Source organism: Acomys russatus, chromosome 13 (assembly GCF_903995435.1).
Source record: "Acomys russatus chromosome 13, mAcoRus1.1, whole genome shotgun sequence".
Taxonomy (NCBI): domain Eukaryota; kingdom Metazoa; phylum Chordata; class Mammalia; order Rodentia; family Muridae; genus Acomys; species Acomys russatus.
The window spans coordinates 48213470-48231970 of record NC_067149.1 but is presented as its reverse complement, the minus strand read 5'-3'; the positions used below and the strand labels follow the sequence as shown (position 1 = coordinate 48231970).

General features: G+C 50.1%; 1 protein-coding gene across 1 annotated transcript in view; it reads left to right on the top strand.

Annotated features, from left to right (window-relative positions):
- Mical3 (microtubule associated monooxygenase, calponin and LIM domain containing 3) overlaps positions 1-18501 on the top strand; it is a 178267-nt gene that overhangs the window by 95982 nt on the left and 63784 nt on the right. The window contains exons 17-19 of the mRNA XM_051155279.1: positions 8266-8452; positions 14714-14802; positions 15398-15485. Coding sequence (XP_051011236.1) covers positions 8266-8452; positions 14714-14802; positions 15398-15485 — 364 coding nt within the window. The remainder of the gene's footprint in view (positions 1-8265; positions 8453-14713; positions 14803-15397; positions 15486-18501) is intronic.

The following is an 18501-nucleotide window of genomic DNA, read 5'->3' as shown; positions in this document are numbered from 1 at the left end:
AAATGTCTTTCAGGACCACGGACCGACCCTTGGAGAAGGGCATATGTGGTACAGGCAGAATGAGGGGATGAGCTTTCGGCTAGTGCTTAATTTGCGGAGCCTGTTTCCTGGCATTTGTAGTTTTTAGAACTTGTGGGTGAAGGGCTTAAGAAAGTGAGGCATTGATGGGGTGTGGCCACAGATGGCATAGGGGGAACGTGCTTTGCTACAACGTAACCTGATGTGCACAGGTCATATGATATCCCACAGGGGCTTGTCTGCCTTTTCTCTCTGTTTACGATCATTTTTTGGGTCCCCATCTTCCCTGATAAAGTCCTTGACCCTTGACATTAGAGGGCATTGCAGCCAAGTTCTTACCAGCCATTTAGTTACCGAGGCTACCTGTGCTCTGATCCAACGCGAAGAACTAGAGACTGTGATGAGCCGTCGCCCCTGAACGCAGAGCTAGGTGTCAGGGAGGGTGGTCAAGGAAGGGGCCTCTTGAGATGCTTCACAACTATGCAAATGCGCCTCATTCCTCCTGGAGCCGTCTCCACCGGGGCCCCTGTTTCAACCATGTTCTTTCTGTTTGTGTCTGTTGGTGTAAAAGCGACAGGAAAAGGAGCGTTCTCGGACCTGCCCCAAAAAAGTGATCACTCTCTCTCCTCCCCCTACTCCACCTTCCTGCCGGGCGCGCAGTGGCCAGCAGGTGATCCTCTCCGCATGCTCTGTGTCCTGTCCGTCCTGCTATCTGCACTACACATGTTAGGGACCACCCCGGTAACCCCTCTTTTCAAAGATATGTTTTTCAAAGATCACTTGTGGCGGAGGCAATCTTCATTGGTGCAAGCGAACACTCCCTGTTGGGACCTCAGGTTAAGGCCCTGTGCAGTCAGATCCTGCACGTTCTGGTCCTAGTCCGTGTCATGGGAGGACAGCCACAAACCAAGGTGTAAACTATACTCATCTCAGACCCACCGCCCAGACGTTCCAAGAGGCATACATTTTTACAGGGCCCCGCTTAAAGTAGCCACATTTCACTTGCTGTCTCTTCTGCAGTAACGGGTGAGATGTGCACATGATAGCTCCAGTGGCCTTCCTGCATGGGTTTGGTTCCTCCTGGTACTGACAGCCTAGCCTCTGACTTACACAGCTTCTTCTAACCAAACCAGCCACCCGTTCATGCTCTGGGCAGATCGCTGAAGAACTGCCTTTGAGAATGTGTGGCTACGTTTATGGCGGACACACCTATACAGTTGTGCACACAGAATGGCTTGCTGACCTTTCAGCTGAAGCCCCATAAAACAAAAGGCCACTTCTGAGGGCAGACTTTGTGAAAGGACATTTTCATAATGAAGGGTAGCCTATTAAAAGGTGACCACTAACGATGCATCTGGTTTTATAGGCCTTCTTCATGCCCCTGGGCCTAAGAACTGAGCCACGCTACCCACTGTGGCTGCCCAGGACCTCCTCTAAATAAGAGCTCACAGTCTGAGCGTTTGTTCTGCCCCACACAGGGTCTCACTAGTTCTCATAGTAACTGTGGGCCAGGGGCCACCATCAGCTCCACTTTACAGTCTGAGGCATAGGGTGCCGATGCCAAGGAGTTGTGCAAGACTGCAGGTGAGCAGTGGGCCGGAACTGAACGGGAGCCGTGAGAAGTCTGGAGGCAGGCTCCGGGCTCCTGCTGCCTGTGGCAGCATGTCAGCGGCACTGGATGAGGGCAGCCGCCTGGGATGCTGGCTTCCGCTTCCCAAGGATGAGCATCTCAAGTCGTCATTAGTGGACATATGGTCTTGCTGGCCCCACAATTGCCATCTTAGCTCTTTGCTCAGCTCGCTGAGGCCTGTCCTAGGAGTCTCCATGATCTCCCTCACACCCGTGTATTAACTGAGAGAGCTTAGTCTCCATGCACCTCTCCCTTCAGGAAACTGTGCCTTGCTCCCATGCTCCTATCTAGGGCTTCCTCTCCACCCCAGAGTTTCCTCTGGGCTCTGTGATGGTCCTTTGTTCATCCAGTTTCCATCTCCCCACCTTTCCTTTCTGAGGGGTCCTCCTGTGGAAAAGCTTCCTTGCCAACCTGCCTCCCCTAAGCCTTTCACTGCACGCCTCCAATCTCACACCACTGTTTGAAAGACACATTTCGTTCCACCTTTGGACTAACCACAGTTCTTTGTCTACGTTGGGGGGGGGGGGCCTCACTGGAGTCAGATGGGCAAAAAAAAAAAAGCCATAAAGAAAATTGTTCCAGATCACAGGTTATGGATAGTCAGTTGGGGAAATCTGGGGCTGGGGATATAAACTCTGAATTCTTGCCTAAACTTCCCACTGTTACTTAGCGGGTCCTAACAGAGTTGGGATGGAGCTTTAAGTTTCTATTTTGTTGCCAACAGATGTGCAGGGATCTTCACGCTGAGAACCGTGGCAAGCAGAATCCCCACCATGAGAGGGTAAAAGAGCATGAGCCTGTGGCATGGGATGCTGAGAGCCACCAGCTGGGGCACGCCGTGTGCTGGGGCAGAGGGCAGGGAGCATGGAGAACCGTCCCTTCTCCCGGCTTTTTTTTTTTTCCACACTTGTCACCCAGCCAAGAGCTAGAACTCTTTGCTAACAGCGTTGACCCACACAATAGCATTAGCTGCCGAGTGTCCATCTGCAGCGCATCCTGGCTGGGTGCTTTTGTTGTTACAGCAGGCCGTAGTGGCTTTCCAGATCTTATCACTTCCACTCCCAAAGTCACCAGAGGAGCCAAGAGGCGATTGGTGGTGGGGAGGACTTGGAAAGGGGTAGCCTCAGGCAGACAGGTAGTGGGTCCGACAGTCTGAGCTCTTGAAGCAGAAACACGAAGAAGAACTGAGGATCTTGCCAGAGTTTGGGGAAGAAATCAGATAGGGAAGTTAGGAAAAGGAGGCACTGTCAGGACGGGATACACAAGGCAAAGCTGTAGTTGATCTTTTCTTTTTAAAAAAAAAAAAAAGGCAGAGAAGAGGTGTCAGCGACTAAAATGGACCATCATGTCATTTTTTTTCCCAATGAATGTAGTGACGAATTCCCCAGTCTGCTCATTTTTTAAAAAGATTTATTTATTTATTTAAATGTTTTGCCTGCACATACAACTGCACACCAGTAGAGGGCACCAGATCTCATTATAGATGGTTGTGAGCCATCATGTGGTTGCTAGGAATTGAACTTAGGACCTTTTTAAGAACAGGCAGTGTTCTTAACCTCAGAGCCATCTCTCCAGCCCCCAGGTCTACTCATTTTTACATTGATCCTGTCCTTAAGTATCTCTAGTGGGCTGGTATCTTCCAACTCACAGTGATTTTTAACAGACGTCTTCCCTCCCACCTCTGTTCTCTGAAATGCGCTAAGGTCCGAGCAGTAAGTCAGGTCACATGTTGGGCCCACTAGGAAACAGATGGTAGGACCATCTTCTTCACCCTTGGACCAAGCTGCCACCAGGACAGGGCTAGACAGGAGGCATGGGATGGAGGCGGAGGCGGCTGGCCTCTGCGCCCTCCCTGTCACTGGCTCTGTTTTACTGCTGCTCAGTAGGGGAGTTGGTGTTGATGGTTTTTTTTAAAATAAACAACATCAGAAAAGGAAGTGAGGAAGTGAATTGAGGGTAAAAGGAAGCTGGACAGGAAACTGTGTGAGATCCAGGACTGCGGTGCCCCAGCAGGGAGAGTAGTAGCCCAAGCGACAAGAAGACATACAGGGGCTTTTCTTTTCCCTAGAAGTTGGTGTTTATAGAGTCCTGAGTGTGGGGCTCAGGCTAGACCTTGGGGGCACTTACGTTCTTTTCCAGGGCTTGTCCCAACTCCACAGTGCAGGGCCCCAGGACTGCCTTGCTCTCTGTAGCTCACCTTTACTCAGTCCCCCACTCTCATCCACTCTGTGGTACTCATCCACAGAGATTGCTGCTCCTTGTCCCAGGTTCAAATGACTGACCCCATTCAGCTGCTGTCCTCAGGGCCAGGAAGCTGGCTGGACATCCGGAGCAGAGGGTAGGGAATTCCCAGATACCTGCCATTCTACCTTGTCTCTGCCATGACACCGAGATGTCAGCTAAAATGGGGATGCACTGGATCTCCTTGGAGCTTGAATGGTACCTCTGTCCCCACTTCCCTGTAAAGATTTTATGCAGATTGACGGGAAACTAAGACCGACATTTGTCAAGGCTGCCAATGACCTCATTCTCTAGACCTGAGTTGCTGACTACTTGGGCCAGCATCGTGGAAGACCCTGGCCACTATGGCTGCACCAGCTGAGGCCAGTCTAAGGAAGACAAGGACAATTTACATCTAGACCCTGGATCATGCTTGCAGTGGTTCCTTAGCAAACAGAACAGCCCTGAACATCGGTCATAGATAGAGCATCCCTGAGCTCTGGTCACAGGAGGAGGAGAAGGCGTTGGGCACTGTCCATAGGACAAGGATATAGCACACTGAGGCTCCCCGTCCTGCTCTCTGCACTGTCAGGAGAGAGCTAGAATGGGTGTTAGATCTCCTTGCACAGGTCAGCAAGGGGTCTGGGAGAAGCTGGTACCACCTGTCAGTAGTGGTGATGGCTGCACAGAGGGTGCACCTAGTAGGGGCCCCAAGCCAAGGTGCTCATTGCTTGGAGACATGCTCCAGAGCCAGCCCAGCAATAAGCACTGGAGAGGAGCAAGTAGGAAGTGGACAGGAGCCGTAGAGGAAGCCCATTTGTTTCTGGAAATTGGAAGGCCTGCTTTTATTTACTACATATATTCTGCCACTAAAGAGCAAAGCTGTCTGAAACTCAAATTTCCCATGTTTGAGGAAATGACTTCTAACGTTCTCTGTGCTTTTTTCTCCACCTTGTATTTTATAGCCAGAGCCTGAGCCTTCGCGTCGGTTTTTTGTTGACCAGTGGGAGCTCTCCCTTAGTCTCCGTTCCTCCACCCGCCCTGCCTCTCCCTCCTCTGACTCCCTCCGACAGGTAGCATGGCCTGGACTTGACCAAAACCATCTTCTGCAGCCTCTGCTTGCTCTACTTTCACAGGTGTCACCCACCTGAGGGAGGCTAGGAGGTCTCCGCCTTTGCCTGGGGGCTGCCGCAGACACCTGTGTTGAAGAGGCTGCTAGCTTTCTTTGAGTGTTTCACACATCACAGCCTGTCAGAGTGAACCTGCTGTTAAGCTGTGTCCGATATTGACAGCAGTTTCCAACCTTTGACTGAAGACTGTTTTCAGTCATGTGCTGCAGAATTTGGACCATGCCGCCACTAACTTTCCTAGTAAAATAGCAAGTGCACAACATTCTCAGGGCTTCTTGTACTTGTGTGTGGAATGTACCCGGCCCTCCCTCCCACCCCACGCTACCTCACCCCACTCCACCCCACCCTGTGGCTTCGGTCCAGTTCTAAGGAGTTTGTTTGGGATGGGACGGTCTGTTGCCTGTATTAGCCAGTCTAGAGATGTGTGGAAGCATATGCACGTGTGTGGTGTGCAGTGGTGTGAGCCACGAGATTGCTGCACGTCGACTCCCTCCTGGGAGTCATGCCAGAGACAAGCAGCTTGAGTCTTCACCTCTTGGGGGATGCTCGTCCATGCTGCTACGTCACAAGACTCTGCACGTGCAGCCCTAGTCCATGGCTGATGAGGTGGTCTCTGGGCATGAGAGAAGGGTCCTGGGTGCACACACTGGGGCCATGGCCGCAGTGCACTGGGCACTTGGCCATTTGCTCGACATAATGAGGAAAATGTGACTTTCTGATCCTTTGAGGGCAACTCTTTTTTTTTTTTTAGTGGTGGCACCTGCCTTTAAAGATTTATTTATTTATTTTTATGTATACAGTGCTCTGTCTGCATGTACACCTGCAGGTCAGAAGAGGGCATCCGATCAGGCCAGAAGAGGGCATCCGATCACATTGTAGATGGTTGTGAGCCACCATGTAGTTGCTGGGAATTGAACTCAGGACCTCTGGAAGAGCAGACAGTGCTCTTAACCTCTGAGCCATCTCTCCAGTCCTGAGAGCAACTCTCAAAGGAGAGCTCGGCTCTCACTTCGGCTCTCCTCTTGGCATGTTTGCCTGTCCCAGGCATGCGCTTCTCCAGGTCCCTCATTTAAGAGGCCTGTTTTCCTCACTTACCGATGGACATCATCTGTGGAATTAACGGCAGGTGAAACCAATCCTAAGAAGTCTGTGTAGTTGAGTTGGGAAATGAAATTGATTGCGCAGCTCCAGCCAGGACTTGGCTGAACCTAGTGAGAAGTCTGTTCTTCAGTGTGTCCATTCCCACACTTAACAAAGCTTGGCCCTGGACACGCCTGGACGTTTGGGCCAACGGCCCTTTTATGTGGCTTTACAGGTTTGTCCTTGAGGCCACTTACTAGGGGGTTGATGCATCTCTGGGATAAGTGTACCTGCTGTAATTCTGCACCAGATTTAGTGATAACCTCTCCTGCTTGCCTGGGAGTCTCCCATCCTGCTGTGAGAGGTGTAGCACACACTGTTTCTACTGTCTCTCTAAAAGCCTGCCCACACAACTGACTGTGGTCCCAGGACAGGGTCCGAGCTAGGCCATAGGGTGCCAGGACTCTGTGAGCAAGGGGGCTCTCCATGCAGACATGGGCGTGTCTCCTGTTTGTTTCTTTGGCATTACCAAAATGGGGGTGGGGGTGGGGGGTGTCACATTAGTTTGATTTGTCTGTGTTGAGGAACTGGGTTAGACTCCCTCACTGTGTAGTCCAGGCTAGCCTTGAACTCAAGGCAATCCTCCTGCCTTAGCCTCCTGGGTGCTGAGATAACAAATGTGTGCTTTGGGTTTTATCTTCTTTTGTTCAACTTTTAAAAAAACAGTTCCCCCATGGCCAGAAGCCTCCTGATTTCCTGGGGGTAAATGAGCAGCTTCCTTCAGGGGGTAGCATGTGGCTTGGTGCCTCCGACTACCTTCCAGCTTCTACGTTTGGGCAGATGAGCATCGCCTTTCAGGTCTCAACCCTGCACCACCACCACCACCACCACACCCCTAGCCAGTCATCAGTGGGGAAATGGCCAGAGGAGGCTTCTTCCCAAAGAGGTCAAGAGGCAGACACTGTGGGTCCGACTGTGAGGCAGGGGGGCGCCAGAACTCTTCACATCTGTGGCCCACACAGGACACCAACCTCTGCAAGGCTCTGCCTGGTTTCCTTCTCAGCCTGAGGTAGTCACCTCATTTTGCAGAGCTCCATGGGCCCTCTCCTAGCTCTTACCTAGAGTCGACCCTCAAACTCTGTGAGCGCCCAGGATACAGGCCCCGCCCCCTTCCTCTTCCATTTGCTTCCCTTTTGTCTTCTACCTCCCCGTGCCCAGAACTGGGCTCTTGGGAAACCACGAAGGACCAAGTTCTTCCCGATGCTGCTGCTGCTGCTGCTGCTGCTCAGTGTGCGCTGACCACAGTGTGGACCCTGGCACAGTGTCCCACTCACTGCCCAATTTCTGCTTGTGGGCACTGTGTTGGCATGGTTTGCTGTTGCACTGTGTATTCAGTTTACACCTCTCAAAGATTTTTTTTCCTCCCCTGTCTCCTTGATTGATTGATTTATTTTTTCCCTTCTCGTTTCCCTTCATTTTGATCATTGTGTAATCTCCAACCAATAGAAGTATATAAAGATGTACACGGGCGGAGTGAGCTCATTGGCTGAGCAGATAGCCAATCAGCTTCAAAGGAAAGAGCAACCTAAAACCCTTCTAGACAAGAAAGAACTGGTAAGAGATATTCCAGGGGCACTTTCTCTAGCCGTGGCACTCTGGTGGACAACCCTCGCCCGCTCTGAGGGCCTTACTGAGTTCTGTAGCCACCTGGATTTCCACGTGGTAGCTTTCTTGAGGTGGTCTCGATTTTGATGACTGAATTTCTAGGACTGTGGTAGACATTTACAAATGTTCTGTGGAAAGGCACTTTTCTCTTTAAAGAGGGTCCCTCCAGTATGCGGGGATGCGCACACGTGTGTGCACGCACATGGACACCAAAAATGATGTGTATTCATTCTATCCCTGAGGCAAAACCCTGGCAGAGTAGTTGGTTTGACTGCTACGAAGTTCTGAAAACTTGGGTCCTTCACCAAGGGCATATCTTGGTTATTGGTCATCAGGTTCGGACCCCGGCTTGTACTCAGGGTCCTCGGGAGGGCCTTTTGGGGTGAAGCTGCTACGAGAGCTGCTCTTTGGGAGAGCCACAAATAGAGCTGAGTCATCTTCACCCACAGAGGGCTCGTATGGCCCTGAAAGAGGCCCCAAGTCTGATATACGCCTCCTCTGCCCCCACCCCACCCCCAACAGGGCTCCATAAAGAAAGAGTTCCCACAGAACTTGGGGGGCAGCGACACGTGCTACTTCTGCCAAAAGCGGGTCTACGTGATGGAGAGGCTGAGTGCCGAGGGCAAGTTCTTCCATCGCAGCTGCTTCAAATGCGAGTACTGTGCCACCACACTGCGCCTGTCAGCGTACGCCTATGACATTGAGGATGGTGAGTCTTCCTGCACGTCGGTCACGTCGGCAGCTGAGCGGGACACCACTTGCTTCTTCTGAGCCACAGATCCTTGGGCCCTTGCTGTATTTTTCTCTTTTGTGTTTTCTCTATACTAACCCTTCTTGGCCATCTCTTTCCTTTTTTTTTTTTTTTTTTTTCCTCCTGAGACTCTTAAAAATATTGTTTGCGGTCACCAGAACGTTACAGCTCTGCTTGACAAGGAGGTGGTGAGATGGTGGCATAACTGTCACCTCCCTCGTTTTACATGCTCACTTTCTTACTCACATGAGACCCTGGAGGCTAAAAGGGCCATGAGAAGGGTCCCTAGAACTTACTCTCCTTGTCTAAAATTGATGACAGCAACCAAAATAGATCCCAGGCCTCACGGATCAGATAGAAATGCCCAAGCCAAGCCTTGTCACCTCCCTCTGGCTTCAGCACGCATGGGGCCCAGGTCTACTGGCTTGACTGGAAAGACCTTAGTTAGAAGGTGAGGAAGTGTGCCAACAAATAACAGCCAGCAGTCATCTGAAGAGTGTGTGTGTGTGTGTGTGTGTTTTGACAGGGTTTCTTGTAGCCCAGGCTGACCTTGATCTCACAGCAGTCCATCTGCCTCTGCCTCCCAAGTGCTGGGATCAAAGATATGCACCACCTGTACCTGGCTCTCTCGAGATTCTTAAAGGAATACAAATAGGTACCCAAAGGCATTTAGGAATTCTGCAGCCATCCCTACAGGATACTGACGAAACCAAGGGAGGTGGTTTAATTTGTTTAAAAGTAATAGAGAGACCAAGATGAGCAGGAAAGGAAACTAGATCCCCATGGGGATGGTTCAACAGGCGGTATGTTTACTGAGACCAGAAACCCATGGCAGAGAAAACCCACATGACCCTCCTAAGACTGGAACTCAAGACAGCTACTGCCTTGTCACAAAGAAAAGGCAGGGCCAAATGCTGAAGTCTGAGCATCACAGCTGTGAGGGGCCAAGTGTTGAGCTCTTAGCATCCCAGCTGAGGCCTTCTTTCTGCATTAACAAAGATACTGGTTGCTAATCTGAGGAAGGTAATCTGTTAGTGCCATGTTTTTGATTCCACTCTCACGCACGTTCTTTCTCTCTGGTCAGCACCTTTGATTCCAAGGAGACAGGTTGACAGGTGGGACCCCACCTCTTAGAACTGTCCTTGATACCTAGGTCATTTTTGTTAGCCTTTTACCTTGGCGTGTGCCTGGGAAGAAGAGTCCTCGAGGTCTAGCCAAGTTGTCTATATTCATGGTTTTGCCCATAGGGACACACTCACTTTCTCTTGAGAGAATAGATGAAACATAAATGTGCCTCTAGGGATAATCAACTTATATAAAATAAAACCTTTATTTTGGCTCACAGATTAGGTTTTAGTCTACGACCGTTGGTCTTCTCTCCGCTGTGGCAAGGCAGCAGGAGGCGGGAGTGTACAGCAGAGCAGGCGTGCTCACCTCATTACCCAGAAGCCAGAGAGCGAGAGAGGAAGGGACCACAGTCCCACCGACTTAATGTCTCCAGGAGCCTTTGTTTACCACACGACCTGGCACACTCGGTTGGGGCGCACACAGCTCACATGACACCAAGCACACGGTTTTCATTTTCATCCCCCGAGACACCATTGTGCCATAGGACCTTGCTTGAGCTGTCATGTTAGAATGGGCTTCTTGGCCTTCCTGTCCCCACACGCCCTCTCCCCCCTCAGAGGTCTCTCCAGACCTCAGGCCACCTGCTGTAGGTGTGCCCACCGAGTTCCAGTGGCACCACCTGCTGCAGGTGTGCCCACCGAGTTCCAGTGGCACACCACCTGCTGCAGGTGTGCCCACCGAGTTCCAGTGGCACACCACCTGTTGCAGGTGTGCCCACATGTTTACTTCTTTTGCACACTGAGCCACGTGTCTCTGCACCAGCCGGCTAAAGTGCTTGTCTACCTTGAAGGAGACCCACCGTCCATGTTACCCATGTCATTAAGTGACACTCATAAACAGTTGGATAAATGCCAGTTCACACTGGGCCTGCCTGACAGACACCTGTGTCCTCCCTTTCCCAGGCAATCAATTTGATTGTCAAGATTGCTCACTTTATCGAGTCGTCTATCACTTGTAAGGAATCCACGGTGTCAGCCTAGCGGGCTTTCCTGTGACAGGAGCCATAGTGCAGTGGCAGACAGTGCAGGCTCTGGAGGCAGTCTTGAGCCTGAGATGTTCGGACCAGGAAACCTTGGCAGCTTAGCCAGGTTGTGCCTCACCCATGAAAGGGCTGTGTGAGGATTAACCGAATGGATAGATGTAGAGCTGTCAGCATAGTGTCCGACACACAGTGGATGTTAGATAACAATTAGAGTTTTTTTTTTTTAAATAATTCATTCAAAAAGCACAAGTAATTGAGTTTGGGAAAGAGAATAAGAAACTACATTAAAGCTAGCTATAGTGGCATGTTCCTGTAATCCCAGCACTTTTGAATGGTGAGGGCAAGAAGATGAGGTTCAAGGTCAGGGTAGGCTACATGAATCCATACCTCCAAAATGAAGGAAGCATTAGTAATTACTGGAGCACATACACCTCATGGCTGTGACAGAGAGCAAGGTGAGAGGTCTGTCCCTCTCCTGTGGCAGGAAGTGAGCTCTATGAGGCTGGCAAGACTGAAGGTTGGCATAGTGCCTAAACTGAGATCTCATGTCAGCTGTGCCGTTGTACCATTGTACTGCCTTCCTAGAGAAAGCGGGTTTTCTGGAACGTTCTTGGAAGTTACCTTTTGGCTAGGATCTGAGTCTTGTTTCTGAAACTTAAACCCTTGTATTTTGTTACGATATGGAGCAAGGTCCGGTGCTGGCCAGCTGGGAGTCAGAGTTTATAATCCGGGGCTCTATCTTAGAGGAAAAAATATAAAGGATGCAACAATAAGTAACTAGTGTTCTCTCACTGTGAGCCTCGGGCCAGTGAGAAGGCTCAGCTGGTGGCAAAAGTGCTTGTGGCCATGCTGACGACCTGAGTTTGAGTCCTTGAGACCCATATGGTGGAAGCAGAAAACCAATTCCTAGAAATTGTTCGCTGACCTCCACACGTGCCCACCCATGTGTACCTCCACACAAATACACACACACACTCACACACAGAGAGAGAGAGAGAGAGAGAGAGAGAGAGAGAGAGGAGAGGAAGAGAGACAGATACACACACAAATAAATAAGTAGATAGATACAAAGTTTTAACATTTTAAAAATAAACAAACAAGCTTCATGATTAAAAACTGAGGTCATACTGATGTGTAAGCTTTAGAGTTATGTCTCCCTTCTAAGTAGCAGTCCCAGTGAAGACCTTCCTTCACGATCATAGCAGTCCCCCGTAATGGCCATCGCCAGTCTGGCCTCAGTCACATGCCATTCCTGGAGAATGGGTCCTGAGGTAGTTGTGGTGACCAGTCTAGTCCAGTTATCTTCTGTGGTAGCCTCATCACAGTCCCATGAAGGAATATGGAGTGAAATATAAAGCAGACCCAAAACATAATGGATGAGCCAGAGAGACTAGTGTATTTTATCTTCTATTTATTGGGGGCAAAACCTCAAAAGAACAGAGTGGTTTATAACAGATTATATAAAAGGAATGGTGGATAAACTAAAAACAAAGCAAATAAAAGACAAAAACAAAAAAACACGTGAATAAATTCTGCTCACTCACTCATAGAGAAGCAGATTATAAGCTGCCCTGTTGCCTGTTGCATGTCTCCCAGCCCCTACCCCCCCCCCACTCCCCCACAGTGCCAGGTTTCTAAGTCCTGGCTGAATGCCAGCAACTGGTGAGAAATCTGTTGGGGGAAATGTGCCATTTCATGAATCCATGAAATTCACTGCGGTTTTTTCCACCATTGGCTTTAAATCCAAAGTCTCCAGGTATAGTCGTCATCAGAAGCTCGGACACTAGCCGCTTGGCTTTTGGAAGGCAGCTGGCTCATGAGGGCTCTGACTTCACCAGTGGATTAACCCCCAGATGGACAAACAAGTTAAGGCCATCACTGGGTAGTGAGGGAAACTAAGGGAAGTGGAGCCTGTTGAAAACTGTAGTCACAGCCAGAAGCAGTGGCACCACCTGTAATCCCAGCCCTCAGGGAGCAGAGGCAGGTGGATCTCTGTGAGTTCAAAGCCAGCCTGGTCTATTAAGCCAGTCCAGGACAGCCAAGACTACACAGAGAAATCTTTCTTCGTGAAACCAAAAAAAAAAAATGAAAGAAAGAAAGAAAGAAAAACTGTAGCCACAGGATGCGCCCTGGAAAGATGTAGCTTGTCCCTGACCTCTGCCCCATGCGTTCTCTGCTTCTTGCCCCTCCACCATGATGCCCTGAATCAGCAAGGCCCAACGCTGTAGGACCAAGTAACCTTGTACTGAGATTCCTGAAATCATGAGCCCAAACAAACATTTCTTCCTTTAAGTTGTTTTCCCAGATATTTGACAAAGCTGACTTAACATAGTAAAAAAACGCAGATAAGCTGGGCGGGGTGGTGGCGCACACCTTTAATCCCAGCACTTGGGAGGCAGAGGCAGATGGGTCTCTGTGAGTTGGAGGCCAGCCTGCTCTACAAAGTGAGTCCAGGATGGCCAAGACTACACAGAGAGACCCTGTCTTGAAAACGCCAAAAGGAAAAAAGAAAAAGAAAGAAAAAAAATGCAGATAAAGGGATAAGTCAGCTACTTTTTAAAATGAAGATGAGCATATGGCTCAGGATGTAAGAGCACTTGCTCTGCAGGCTCACAGATCTGAGTTTGAGGCCCTAGTACCCACATAAAAAAGCCAAGCATGGTTGCATACTCCTGTAATGCCCCAGTATGGGGGAAGCAAAGACAGGCAAATCTTGGGGTCTCCCTGGCCGGTAGCTGAAATGACAGGCTTCCAGTTCAGCGAGAGACCCATCTCAAGACAATAAAACAGAAAGCGACAGAGACGAATAGACCCCAGTTTCCATCTCGTGCACCTGTGCGCACACCTGTACACTTAACGTTGGGCACCACACACATGAAATTCAGGAAGATACGGCCGGGTCACCAGGGTTGTCCATCCCCTGGGTTTCCCTTTGTTGCAGTCGCTCTTGGCAGATGACAAGGGAAAGCTGGCCGCTTCTGATGCAGCTGTTCTTAGGATGAGGCTAACATTGAGCTCTCATACCTTAAGTTAAAGGAGAGATTCAGATAATTTGGCTCTTAGTTTGTCCCAGCACACTTGTGTTAGGAAGGAAGATGGGTCTTTCAAACCTTTTTGGCCGCCCTCTCTTCAGGAGAGAGCATCACACTAGGTAGGGCCCAGAAAACGGGTGTAGACATGGCTGAAAGCCCTAGCAAGCGGGACTTTTAACTCTGATTATATTGAAGCATGCTCTATTTATTCCGTCTGTTTATGCTCCAGGGAAGACTTTTTGTTGTTGTTATTGTGTGATGTGAGTGTGTGTGTGTGTGTGTGTGTGTGTGTGTGTGTGTGTGTGTGTAGAGGTCGGAGAACAACTTTTGGGAGTTACCTCCATCCGCTCTCTTACTGTTTCTGCTGCTGTGCTACATAGGCCAGGGCAGCTCGCCCACAAGCTTCTGGCCAGTTCTCCTGCTTCCACCTACTGTCTTTCCATAGGAATGCTGCAATTGCAGATTCCTGTCACCACATCCTGTTTGTTGTGTGGGTTCTAGGCATTGACCCCTTTGCCTCTAAGCCACCTCTCTGGCCCCTTGTGCTATTTTCAGCACACCTTAGGGTTGCAGCCTGCCTTGGACTGGCCCTGCCAGGGGAGGGGAAGGGTAGGAGTCTCTGGTTGTGGAAGGGAGCAGAGATAGTTCTCTCGGAGTTAGTAGCTAGCACCGCCCTAGCCCTCGAAGCCTTCCTGCCTCCGCCCTGCATTTGTATTCATTCTTGCCTTCCCCAGAAATGCGCCTGCACTTTCCATGTGACCGCCTCTTTGTCCTCACACACTACTACTTTGTTTGCTGGTTCTGTCACACAAGCCTCACATCTGTGCTCTGGGCACTGATTGGTGGTTGCTCAACAGTTTTCACATGCCCAAAGGCCTCTACATCAGACCCAGGGAAAGGAGGCTGGGGGCTGGCCTTTCTGGATTGCTGGGGGGGGAGGGGTGCTGGGAGCCCGAGGAGGGTGGGGGGCAGGGGGGAGGGGAGGGGTTATGCAATGGCATCCTGTAGCCAGCAAGCCAAGTTCACAGTTGTGGAGTTTTGCTCATTCCTCTATTCCCTGCTCCTTGCCGTCCGCAGGCAAATTCTACTGTAAGCCGCACTACTGTTACCGACTCTCTGGCTACGCGCAAAGGAAGAGGCCAGCGGCGGCTCCTCCTACTGGAAAGGTAACAGCTTCCTTCCTGTGTGTGGGACCGTCAGTGTTGTCTGTCCCGTGTGTGGGCTTGAGAAGAACTGCAGTTGGCTACAGATGCGCCAGGCTGGCCGTTCTTGGAGGCGACGCTTAGGGCTCATTCTGAGCAGATGGACGCCCTGCTGCTCACCCTAACTGTTCCTTCCCTGAGGTCAGAGCTCTTTTCCTTGTAGCTGGGGAATAGGCAGCCCCGGGTGTCCCTCCCTGTCCTTAGACCAACACCCCAGGCATCTGAGGGCCAACCCCTGCTCTTTATAGTGCCACTTTTGTACGGAACCTGTACAGACTCTTGTCCTTTAAGCAATACAGTACAATAACCATTTACCCTGTACAGCGGTTATTCTGTTTATTATAAGTCATCCAGAGAACGTTTAAAGTTGGCAAAAGGATGCATCTATGTTACGTGTGAATGCATCACAGATTTGCTGTGTAGGACGAGCAAAAACTTCGTCTCCACGGACTACAGTTCAGTACTGACAGACAGACCAGCCAGGCTTGAGGTCGTTGTGTCCTGAGTTGGAGGGCAGCAATCAGAGTCACTGTCCTTTTTTTCTCATGGACTCTTCTAGGAAGCCAAAGGACCCCTTCAGGATGGCCCCACTGCAGATGCAAATGGACTGGCCAGCATCGCCACCAGCTCAGCTGAGAGAACTCCAGGTAGCCTCACTTCCTTGTTTGGCTGGGTGGTGCATCACTCTCTTGGCCTCTGTGACAAGGCCAAGGGGATGAGCCAGCACCTGCAAACCAACATTTCTTCAATTGGGCACCAAGTGGTCCAGAACCCCCTGGACTCCTTTTTCATGTGTCAGCTGCTGGCGTTTGGAGTCCCCTTCCTCTATGGCCTGTCAGAGGTGCTGGTGCAGATTGGAGGGGAGTTTCACTGGCAGACTGTGAGCCAGTGACGTGCCAAATGGTACGTGGGATTACCCCACACCCCCAACACACACCAAGGTGCTTGGTGCAGACCCTAGGTAAACAGAAACCCAAAAGAGGCTGCTGTGTCCTTGATCCCAGGGAGAGCCCAGAGTCATAGGCTTCTGTGTGCCCCCCCACCCCCCGCACAGTCTGAATATGTTCACTGCAACTTGAAGTTTTTGCCCCCCCCCCCAGATCATCCGTGTGACAGGGGCCACCCTATCCTAACCACTTTAGGCATCTGAACTTCCAGTAAGGGTCAAGACCCACATGTCCCACTCTCATTACCACTTCCTGTGTCAAGAGCTTGTACCATCCTCCTACCTCAAAAAAAAAAAAAAAAAAAAAAAAAAATGCTGACTCTGTCCATTACAAGGCAGTATGGGGAGTATCAGGAACATGAGGCCTATGAAGAACTGTCTTGCTTTTTTTTTCCTTAAAATTTCCCCATCTGCCCTTGTAAAACTAGCCACAGTTCTGTGCACTCCTGAGACGTCCAGAAGTCCCTTTGGTGACTCCGGATATCTCTCTGGGGTCACTCTTTATGTATGAAGTCTACATATTTCTGCATGTGCACACGTTTCCTCTTGTTTATGGCAAGTATATCTTTTTTACTTCTTTTCTCCCCTCCCCCCTCCTTTTTTTCTTTTTTGTGTGGTTTCTGGCTATATTCTGGCTAGCCCTGGCTAGAACTGAATATGTAGACCAGGCTCACCAAAAAATTCACAGAGATCCGCCTGCCTCTGCCTCCCAAGCGCTGGATTAAAAGCATGCTTCACTATGCCCAACAGCAAATATATCTTACATAGCCAGGTACAAACTCAAATTAAAAATGAAAGATTACCAGCCAATGCCAGAAGCCACAGAGGAGCTGAGATATACTTTCCATGGTGGAGGAGAGGCCGAGTATTTTCTTTGCTTTCAAATAGAGCCTCTTCTGTTGAGGAAGTAAGGCACTGACACAGCCCTTGGGCACTTGTGCCAGAGGAGGGAGGATGGGCCTGGGGCTTGGCAGGAGCACTGTGGGGGTGGGGTATGCTAAGCCTCCAAGGCACAGAAACCCCAGCCAGGCCCTGTGAACATGACTACTTTTTTTAGATGCCCTTCTGGTAGGAGTCACAACTTACAGCCATGCCCAAGCCATGAGTGACTTTAAGCCCTGTGAAGTCTGCTGGCCCTGGATAGTAGTTCTCACTAGTTGATACTCCTCGAGCACACACTGGCCCCAGACACAACTTGGCCTTTACACTGGAATGTGTGTGCAAGCAGGTGAGAGCCCCACCTAGTAGCTTTGCCAAGGAGCCACACTACAAGATCAGAAAAGTTCCAATTTCCCTATGGGTAAAGGGTATAAGAACACTCTTTTTTAAAGAAAACATCAGTGATTTTGCTAGCTCTCTTGGCTTGTTCGTTTTGCCTCTTTGCCTGTCTAAGGAAAACATAATGGGTTTCAGATTTTTAGAGCCTCTCACAAATTAAGGGAGCCATACATAAGGAGAAGAATGTTCTATAAAACAGAGAAAATGGACTTAAAGGATCAAAACAACCGAGAAAGGACCTGAGGTAGACTAGCCTTACAGAATAGCAGGAGAGGGTTACAATTCAGCACCCCCAAATTATCCCAGGCTGAATGTTGAAAGGGGGTGCAAAGCCCTGGCACTTGCTCTTGAGCTAACCTTTGCTAGCCACTGAAATGGGGTAGGGACGGGGCGCAGAATTATGAGTGACATTTTACAGGGGCCGTGAAATAGGTTTCTGTTTCTTCTTTGGTAGAATATCTTTTCCAAATCCCACCTTACCTTTGAGCACTTGACTAAACTCCGTACAGAGAGCTTCAGACAAATCTGGTGCCTCTGGCCACCAGAGTGTGTCACAGAAGGGTCCATACCCTCATCCCGTTTTATCCCATGCTCCCTGGGACCCACCATGGAGGAGGAGCGGGAAGAGCCTGCACTCCTGGCCCGACCCGGCCCCTTCTTCCTGTCATAGCTCTTTACTCTTCTCCTTTCTGCTCATTCCCCTTAGGCAAGGATTAGTGCTGTTACAACAACAGCAACAAAAATACCCCCGTGTGGCAGTATAGCCCACCATAACCCCACGTAGGCCTGGCTTAATGCATTGTCCTTGTCCGGTAACCTCGTCTGCAGCTGCTGCTTGACCCACTGTGTGAGACACTGTTTATATGGTATTTCTGTTTGTAATGTGCATTTAATATAGAATTCCTCTTTTTGTCCTCGAACCTGTAAATGCTTTGTTTCCGAGCCGCCTCTTCTCGCTGCTACGGATCAGTGGGCCTGGCACAGATTTCCTTACCCTGGCCTCATGGTACCTGCCTGGAGTTTAGGAAAAGTCTGGAAAACCCTAGATGGGATGGCTGTTCTCTCAGACGTGAGCCCTTGATTCCTTTTGGAGGTAGAGGAATCCTGTTGTGCAGAAACAAAATGGAGGCACAAAGCACGTGGGTGGGAAGGGAAACGGGGAGCTTTTCTCCCAGTGCGCAGTATCAGGAGCATTTGCAGTACAGACAGCAGAGAGCAAGCAGAAGGAGCAAACTCCCCCGTCATCCGGTGAGGAAGTGTCTTTCCTAGAGAAGCTGTAGTCACAAGTGGCACTGGCCTGTTCCCGGACCCACACTCTCCTTACTTGGTACCCGCTGGCTGCCACAGTCAGATCCCAGTGGACTGTACAGAAACACAGACATTGCCCACACTGGCCAGAATAGCCACGCGCTATAAAGAAAGAATGCCTCTCATCCCTA